This window comes from Taudactylus pleione, unplaced genomic scaffold, assembly GCF_031769625.1.
Source record: "Taudactylus pleione unplaced genomic scaffold, aTauple2 ptg001027l, whole genome shotgun sequence".
Taxonomy (NCBI): Eukaryota; Metazoa; Chordata; class Amphibia; order Anura; family Myobatrachidae; genus Taudactylus; species Taudactylus pleione.
The window spans coordinates 2,185,712-2,194,939 of NW_028285428.1; the positions used below are offsets into that span (position 1 = coordinate 2,185,712).

Here is a 9,228-nt window from a genome sequence, read left to right on the forward strand (position 1 = left end):
CATTCATTGTGCTTGTTATCTGTGGTCTGCATTGGTTAAATTATACTTTGAAGTTTTAAATGTGCTCTTTAACGTGTCCCTTGAGCATTCAGGTGCAACTATAAATTAAGTATTGGGAAATATTAATTTCAGACTATAATGCAGGTAAAGCCATATATCTAAGCTTGTATATTATACGGAGATAAATATACCTGATTGGCTTTCCAATTAACAGATTCTGCATAGAATGCACTGTTTTATGTGTTGCACACATACTTCTACAAATCCATAGGAAGGCAATGCTCAGAGGAGATGCAATCCTTTGTAAATCAGTTATTTTTCTTTTATTATCCTATTGCAGAACCCTTTGTACACAGTGTAAGGAAAGTGAGGGCGGCTATTACCTTTGGCGGAGGAGACAGCAATTACCATTCGACAAGTCCTCAATGGAACGTCAGTGCACAACTGAATGCTACCTTGTACCTTTGAGTTTCACTTGTTCAGTTTAGCTGTCCATTAAGAGCAATACATTAAGCTCATGTGACACTTCCACAGAAGACACAGTGACTGGTGCAAAGTTAAAAGCATGTAGGCTAAAACTGGTGTGAGTGCGCACCAATGATAATGAAGGCTAGGAAAGCAAGCATACAGATAGAGGCAAGCCCAGCCGCAGAGATGTGTACAGATAAATACAGTATATCCATTTCTGTACATCTGACTTATGTTCAAATCTGCATCGGTGCCACAATGTTCCCATCGTGCCTTAACTACCAAACACTTCCCAAAGAGCCTGCAGGGTAAAAGCAACAGCTATTGTTTGAAACCAAAAGAGCAAAGGAAGAAGCAGTTTTCATAACCATTAACTTACCGTAGGGTGTGTACAGATCCCGCTGGACCTCACAAAGCTCCAGTCCGGGAATAAGGTCGAACAAACTGTACAGCTGTTCCTGGACCAGCGGTAGCCGCGACACCACCGTAAGTCGCTTGGACACAGCCTCCTGGGTTCTTGGCTCGGCAACCTTATCATATACGGGATAATCATATTGCTCTTTAACAAAAGAAAAAAAAGTATGAAAGAAAGGGGCGCAAAACGTTAAGGCGGAAAAACTCAAATATAGAGACAAAACAGATACACAATGTTGTTTTCGCTAAGGGGGAGGGGGGAATTCAATGCCGACATTAAGCAATTCTGTTCTGGAACGGCACATTGCATCCTGATGGCAGCGCAAGCTTTTAAATTGCACCCTATAGAGGTGCGGGTGAAAACTTACGATGTCGTTACTACCGTAAATAACCGATATAATGCCCGGCAGTACAACATTTTGAAATGAATTCCCAATAAGAGACTGTAAACACTGTACAGAAACCACATCTATCAGAAAAATATAAGAATAGCTCTTTGCTTGCTCAAAAGTTATGTAAAAGCTTAAATATTTCCCTCTATAAAAAATGTATAAATATAAAAAAAAAGGTGTCTACAGAACAAACATCACAAGGGCCGAACAATTGTGTCGTCATTAATATGGATTCCTCTGTCTTCTGATATTCATGTCCTTTTAATAAACAGCATAAATAGACAGTTTTAAGAATTATTTTAATTGCAATACTAACCAAACTGACTGTAAGAGTACATAGCAACAGTGGGGTCGTGCATTAATGCCTCTGGCTGGCGAGCGGTACTGTGGTGATCAGACGTCTCGGTTGCTGCACCTTTGTTTTTAGGTTCTGCCAGGATTGCCTTGTAGCCTACAAAGTAACATTGATGAAACAATGCCAGGTCTTATGTATGGAATAATGACAAGGGAACTGAATGTTTACTGATATACATAATAAAGCACCAACTGCATGCTTATTGTAACATTGATTGCATCCTGTGTTTCATAATTGTCCTACAATATATCCCATAAGAATATAGCAGAAAATGACAGAAAATGCACATATGAACATATACTTCTTACATGGTAAATAATGCATCTTATTACAACTTTAAGGGCCTGATTCAGAGACGGACGCTCTGAAAGAGCGCTCGCTCTAAATCTGGGCTTTTTTTTTTTTTGGAGCGGCCTCCTGGCGAGTGGCCAGGTTGATGGTTGCGATGGTCAAGACCATCGGGCTTGCGACGAGGCCCTTGTAGTAGGGTCTCGTGGCCGCAAGCCCCAGAGAGCTTCTGGCTCTAATAGAGCCGGAAGCTCTCCCACTGACATCACTGGTGGTGTCAGTGGGGCTGCCCACAAACGGCAGGCTTTCGCTTGGGAACGCCTCCGTTTGTGAAGCCACCCCCCGGCCACGTCTACCAAACGGGGCGAGGTCGTGCACATGCCCAGTGGGCAAACATCGACCCGGTTGCGAGCACTCGTGGCCGGGTCTGAATCAGGCCCTGAGCTCAGGACATAAGTGGACAAAATGATGTAGGATACAAGAGTCAGTTAACTTTAGTAGCCAGCGAAAATGAGGATCCATTGCAATTAATTAAAAGGACTCCCAAAATGTAATGTACAGAAGTCATTTGTTAGGATCACTGGCTACCTTGTATCATTCTGCCCTTACAGTTTATCTTCGCATCTCATGCAAAATTTCAATGGAGTCTAATCACCCAATGGCTGATCGAGTCCATGAACTCACCAATTAATAAGACTGACAAATAAGTAAACTATAGGAATTTGCCATTAATCATAGAAAAAAAATATTTGTCTGCATGAACTGATCACGAAATGAAATGCACACTAAATACTAGCATTCCCGCTATGCTGTTTCAGCGGGGTGCAGCGCCCTGCCCCATTTCTGAAGGACAGAAAGAACCATGCCCTCCAGCGTGGCGCCCTGCTGAGACAGCCTGCGGGTTCTGTCTCCACCCACGGGTCGCAATGTCCCGCGGGTGGTGAAAACGGAGGCGCAGCAGTCACTGCCCGGCATCCATTCACAGTGACCGCAGCGCTTGGTGGCTGCCCGGCATGTCCGTAAGTGCCGGGCACGCCCCCAGGAGTAACGAAAAGGGGACACGTCATAAAGACACGCCCCTTTTCTTTGGCCGCGCCTCCTTATTGTGCGTGCAGAAGTGCCCTATCTCTAGGTCCGGCTCCCTGCCTGCTGTCGGACCTAGAGTGAACACTAAAATACTATCCTAGGTCTCTATACAGTACTGGTAACAATGAGAGCAGTCTCAGCCGTGTAGGACAGACACGCACTACTCGCACACAGAAAAACAGCCAAGACTTACTTTTATCACAGTTTTCAATCGCCAAAGCAGCATAAGAAGGTTTGAGGAATCGCACGTATCCTAGTCCTTTACTTTCTCCTGTAGTTTTATTTTTAATAATTGAGCAGTATTCTATTTGCCCATATTCCTGGTGAAAGATGAAAAAATTATTACATTTCAGTGCAGCAGAACATATACATCGGGATAATTAACCATAAATGTGTGGGAGAAGCAACTCCTGACTAGAAAACAATGAATGTCAAAATGTGGAAAATATAATTTTAAGAGCATTTGGTGCAAGATTATTACTAATTAAAACCGTGAGGTCTATTTAGGTTATGTATACAGTCTATTTTTTTTACAGCCTAAAGAAATAGTCATATTATATTTAACGTACGGCAGCTCAACCAATACTCATGAGTTTGCAGCACAAATCACAACTAAAAGCCAATAACATCACTGAATATAGCTACTGTTTATAACGGGGGTGGGGAACCTTTTTTTCTGCAAAGGGCCATTTTGCTATATATAATAATATTCGTGGGACCAGTGCAGGCCACGCCCCCTCTGCGTGACATCACATGGGGGCAGGGCAGCAATTGCCAGTGACTACAGCAATGGCACCCTGCTAGCGAGATGAGGCTAGCAGAAAAAAGCTCAGAGGGCCAGACCAAATGATTCTGAGGGCCTTATATGGCCCCCGGGCAGGAGGTTACCCATCCCTGGTTTATACCATGGCTGCCTGTAGCAGGAGAGTCTGTACTCTGTCTAGTGCATGGAATAGACTTCCCAAGGGAATCTCAATACAAAACCAGCAGTAAGACTATCAAATAATCTATTAGTAGTAATGTTCCTTTATTATGTTGATAAAGCTATTTAATGCAGTGAAACGTAAGTCTACTTATAATGATTCTATGATATTTTCCTGAACATTGTGAAATCTTAATAATGTTGTATTGCTACATTTGCTTTCTAAGCATTTATAATACATAATTGCTGTACGGCTGGCTCTGTACAATAGCACATTCCTTTACTTGCAGATACCTACTATTGATAGGCTAAAGACTTCAAACACACTTCCCCACACGGAATACAACACAGAGGGGGGAGTTGTATTAAGCCTTGGAGATAAAGTACCAACCAATCAGCTCCTATCATTTTACAGACTGTTTGAAAAAAATTTCTACATCTGCCCCAGAATGCAAAGCAAGAAAACCACCAGGGAAACAGCACAGCATAAAGATCCTTTGATCTCTGTGAAAGGCCAGCTATGCTGTATCTTCAAATGGGGTCTCAAGACCCACTACTTCATCAAGGCCTTCCAGCTCTCATCCTAACCCACCTCATGCTCTTTCCTCCCTATCTTCCTCTTCTGTGTCACGCCTGTCTGTCTGCCCCTCCTCTGTAGAATGTAAGCTCTCACGAGCAGGGACCTCTTCCCTCATGTACTTCTCCTTACACTTTCTTCTACTCCTTACTCCTCATAAGGGCACCTAACACGTGACTGCCAACTCCCTGCTGCTTATTGTGAGTGCTTTAATCGCTATTGCAGCAATGTATATAATGTCCTTCACTGTACTGTAAGTTACTTGTTTTTTTGTTCACTTATTAGTTTTATATACGGCGCTGCGGAACACTTGTGGCGCCATAAATAATGGATAATAATAATAATAGGCAGCAGAGGTCTACAAGGCACTGACTGTACCACCAGAAAGCGACATCACTTTCATCGAATAGGTCTAATTCACTTATATACTAGGGTCCTTGTGGACAGTATAGGAGTCAGGGCACAGATGAATAGACATCTTGACATCAAACTACTCCAGCAGCCTATTTCCTCTACTTTGGAAAGCCACAGCGAAAATGGGTATGTGGACGTGCCCCAAGCAATGTCCGACTATAGGTTTGATAAATAGGAGACTAGAGGAAAGGAACAGCACTTCTGTTAAGGCAACAAGCTTGTGAATCAAACAGCAGCATCTTCATTAGAATACACAGGAATATGCCAATACTACCTTAAAAGTCCCTCAATTTACCTCTCCACTACTTTCCAGACCTGAATGTAGCAGCACTGGTCACATCCCCACTAACATGGCCAAAAACAGAGCCCTCTGTAAACAGGGGTACCAGGAGATATAGCCTTCATTCTAGTACCCTGCACATTTCACAACCTCTACAGTTCCTCTATCCTGCCTGGGGTGTCACTCTCTGCTCTGGTGCTTCTAGCACATTCAGATGATGCAACATACTGCTTAAATACAGCCGTTTGTGTGCTAGAAGCACCGGAGCGGTACCCCAGGCAGGAAAGAGGAACTGCACGGGTTTTATCAGGTGCAGGGTACCAAAATTAACACTATGGGCCGTATTCAATTAGCCACGATAAGTCCGAATCCGCGGAAACTGATCGCAGGTGACGTCATTTCACCAGGTGGAAACTTTTTGCACTATTCAATTGGTGCCCTGGGGCGGCTTGGCTGGGGCGGTTTTTTGGGGGGTCCTGCGCTCTGGATTTGAACCCTAGTATGTTAGGGACCTACCCTAAAGAGGTTACCTGGATATGATGGGTAGGCCCATAACCTTGGCCATGATTATGCTAAAAACCTCTATTGATTGCAAAATTTTATTGCATTTATATATATTATTAATAATTTGGAGTTGTGCACCTGAGATTTGTCTGTTTCTGTGCCCGCAATTAGTCTCATCAGGTAGCACCTCCCAATAAATTATATACATATATATATATATATATATATATATATATATATATATATAGTCAGGTTGTACAGTCCAGAAATCTTTCCCATATGCACTATTCAATTGCAAAGACTTTTTGCGTAAGCGGAAAGTCAATGCAATGTAATAGACGGACAAGTTTCGCAGGCGGAAAAAAGTGCAGATTTGCAGTTTTGGGATGCAAAGGTGGGGAAAGCACCCTGCACCCTAGGGACAGGTCCCCAAAAGTTAACGTCACAAAAAAAAAACAAAAAAAAAACTATAAAAAATGCCATTGAAAAAGGGGGGCGAAAAAAAAAAAAATAAGTTGGGGTACAAACTTAAAAACTAACGAAATAAGCTTTTGGGGGATCTGCAAGTATGGGGGAGGTGTTTTTTGGATTGAAGGTGCATGCTGAAGGTGCGTTTTTCACAGTTTTTTTTAAACTTGCACCCATTTTCATTTACCCCAAATTTGCTGGGACTACTTATTTTCAACAAAAAAAACCTGCTAAATGTTATTCTTCACCATTTGTGCAAAGACGCTAATTAGCAGCTATTGAGAGCATTTAAGTACCCCAAATACCTTCAGCAGGGCTATCGGGGGAATCTACATTGATCCCCAATGTTAGTGCATCTTTTGGTGGGTGTCAGGCTGATTTCCCCAAATCTGACAGCACTTTTAGCCTGTGTGCGTTTCGCTGCGTCCCGTTTACGCATCCTTTGGAATTGAATAGGGCAAAAAGCGGGTGATGTAGGGCAAAAAGTGCATTTCGCCGACGGAGGAGAAATTATCACAGCTAATTGAATACGGGCCCATATAGGATATGTGTAGGTCCCCGACAGGGTATGTATGTAAGGCAGATATATATTTATTTGGTTTAATTTAATCTTGATTGTTGTAGAGTACACACTATATATACTACTGAAGGTCTTTAACCTTTTCCAACTCGAGGTACACTACGTAAAATTTTTAAATTGCCAAGGCACACTATCCGGCGATGCGGCGTGCGCGACCTATAAAAACACATACATATTCGCTCCCACATAAAAAACACACTACATTGGCCCCCATAGAAAAAAAAAAATAACATTGGCCCCCACAGAGACAATAAACAACAACACATTGCTGGACAACAGAAAAAAATATAAAACACATTGCTTCCCCCAACGTTAAATCATACCTATCAATCATTGGCTGTGGGTTGCCACAGTGCAGAGGTGTCCGCAGTGACTGATTGGCCGTGGGCTGGCTTGGTGACTGGCCACGGACAGGAGGGAAGGGGTGGCTGGACGCAGGCGGGCGGATGGGATAGAAGGGCTGGCTGGGTGATTGGCTGCCAGCGGGAGGGATGCACTGGCTGGCCGCCGGCTGGTGCAAGAGAAGGGCTGGCTGTGTGACTGGCTGCCAGCAGGAGTGATGCACTGCCTGGCCGCTGGCTGGTGGAAGAGAACGGCTGGCGCAGCGGGTGGGAGTCGGCAAGGGCTGGTTGAGTCTGTGTTGGGGTGGGCGGGCAGGCCAGGCAACACGGTGTGCGTGACCTGTGAAGTCACGCCGCCGCATTTAGGCAGGTCACAGTCCGGGCGCGCCTGAGCCTCCCAGGGGAGCTCAACAGCAGCGCTGCCCGTTCTGCACTTCTTTAATGTGACCGGCGGCTCTGCGGCACACTTCACAACCGCCCACGGCACACTATTGTGCCGCGGCACAGCGGTTGAAAACCTCTGTACTACTGTATATGAACTCTTTAGTGACTTCTAACACCCTTATAATTTACAGTATAGAATATATTTATTTATCCGGAGACTATACATTACAATAAAATGCAGTTTTAGGATAAGTATGTTATTACCTTGAATTTTTTCTTGATATCTTCCTCTGTGTAAGATTTTGGAATCATCACAAAGATCCTTGTCAGCTCTTCATCTTCCACATCTCTATGATTTGAGGAACCCCGTGATTGGGCAATAAATACCTAAAATAAATGTAAAAAGTACCTTAAGGTTACATACGACAATCCGCTACTTCCGTAGCAGCGAGAATTAGCACTGGCGAGTCTGACAGCTATTCAACTGCTTGCCGATCATGCGTGACTGCATGTTTGCTCATAGCCTCCTGAGGTGGTGCGCAGAAAGCAGCAGACGGTTGCTTGGATGCCCTAACCAGTACTTTGCACGGGTTTAACCACTTTAAACTGCTAAACCCAATGCATTTGAGCACGACTGCATTGCTAATGCAATTGCACCCAAAACAATTGAATTGCTTAGTCGGACACCCATTACTTATTGCCGCCAAAAAAAAACCTATTGAATTCCCCCCGTAGCGCCACAGCAGCTGTAAAGCCAAATTCCCTACGGCAACAACGTAAAATGCAGATTGGAACCAGAGCAGAGAAGAACTGTATAGTCACACCACATGGGAGCAGTGTGTTTAGATGAGACAGCCCGATTTTGAGTTGCAATCAGAACAGCGAGTAAGGGTGGGCATACATCTGGACGATATTGGCCCAATTTAGCCAAATCAGAACAAATCGGGCATATCGTGGTGTGTATGCCCGATTTGCACGCTTCCGCAGTCGCATGCGCTATCATGTGATTGGCCGAGCTGCACGGCCATTCACACGATATCGCATGTGGGGCTGTACATATTAATGAAGGACTGAACAGTGATCGTTCCGTCGTTCATTTAATCTGTTAAGTGTGTATCGGCAGTCATGCGATGTCCAGGGTGAAGGCAAATCACCCTGAACATCGGCACGATTGCCGGTCGTATAGATGTGTACTCAGCCTAACTATGGCTACACACCCACGACACACTAAAGGCCCCTACACGATATCTTTAACGATTTGGCCGATTCCGGCACATCAGAACGACAAATTGTAAAAAAAACGTGCAGTGTGTATGCACTACATTGTGCAGTGCGCGCTCCCGTGCAGGGGCGTTTCTAGAGAGGAGGGGGCCCGTGTGCAGTCTCCAACATGGGCCCCCTCCTCTCCGCCCGGCTGTGCGCGGCCAGCGCCGGAGTTATAGACTCTGGGCACTAGATACCCAGAGTCTATAATGTATGCACAGGTCACCGGGAAAATGACCGCGGCGGTTATTTTGCCTATGTGCTGTGCATGCGCAAACGGCGAGAAAATCGCCACGGCGGCCATTTTCCAGTTGTTTTACAGCACCGGACCCCCGCGCCGACGTGGGACTCCAGAGAGATAAGTAATATGGGTGCAGGATGTGCGGTGCGGGGCCCGTGTTACCCACCCACCCTGCACCCTTTATAGATACACCCCTGCTCCCGTGGGGTCGTCAGCCTCATCACCTGATCTTATCTACTACATGTAAGATC

The 9,228-nt window shown here is 44.8% G+C and overlaps 1 protein-coding gene across 2 annotated transcripts in view; it reads right to left on the reverse strand.

Moving 5' to 3' along the window:
* RBM45 (RNA binding motif protein 45) overlaps positions 1–9,228 on the reverse strand; it is a 29,549-nt gene that overhangs the window by 19,195 nt on the left and 1,126 nt on the right. For both annotated transcript variants that reach the window (XM_088461191.1, XM_088461192.1), the window contains exons 2-5: positions 7,738–7,860; positions 3,197–3,323; positions 1,591–1,725; positions 848–1,027 (exon numbers count right to left, since the gene is read on the reverse strand). In XM_088461191.1, coding sequence (XP_088317317.1) covers positions 848–1,027; positions 1,591–1,725; positions 3,197–3,323; positions 7,738–7,860 — 565 coding nt within the window. The remainder of the gene's footprint in view (positions 1–847; positions 1,028–1,590; positions 1,726–3,196; positions 3,324–7,737; positions 7,861–9,228) is intronic.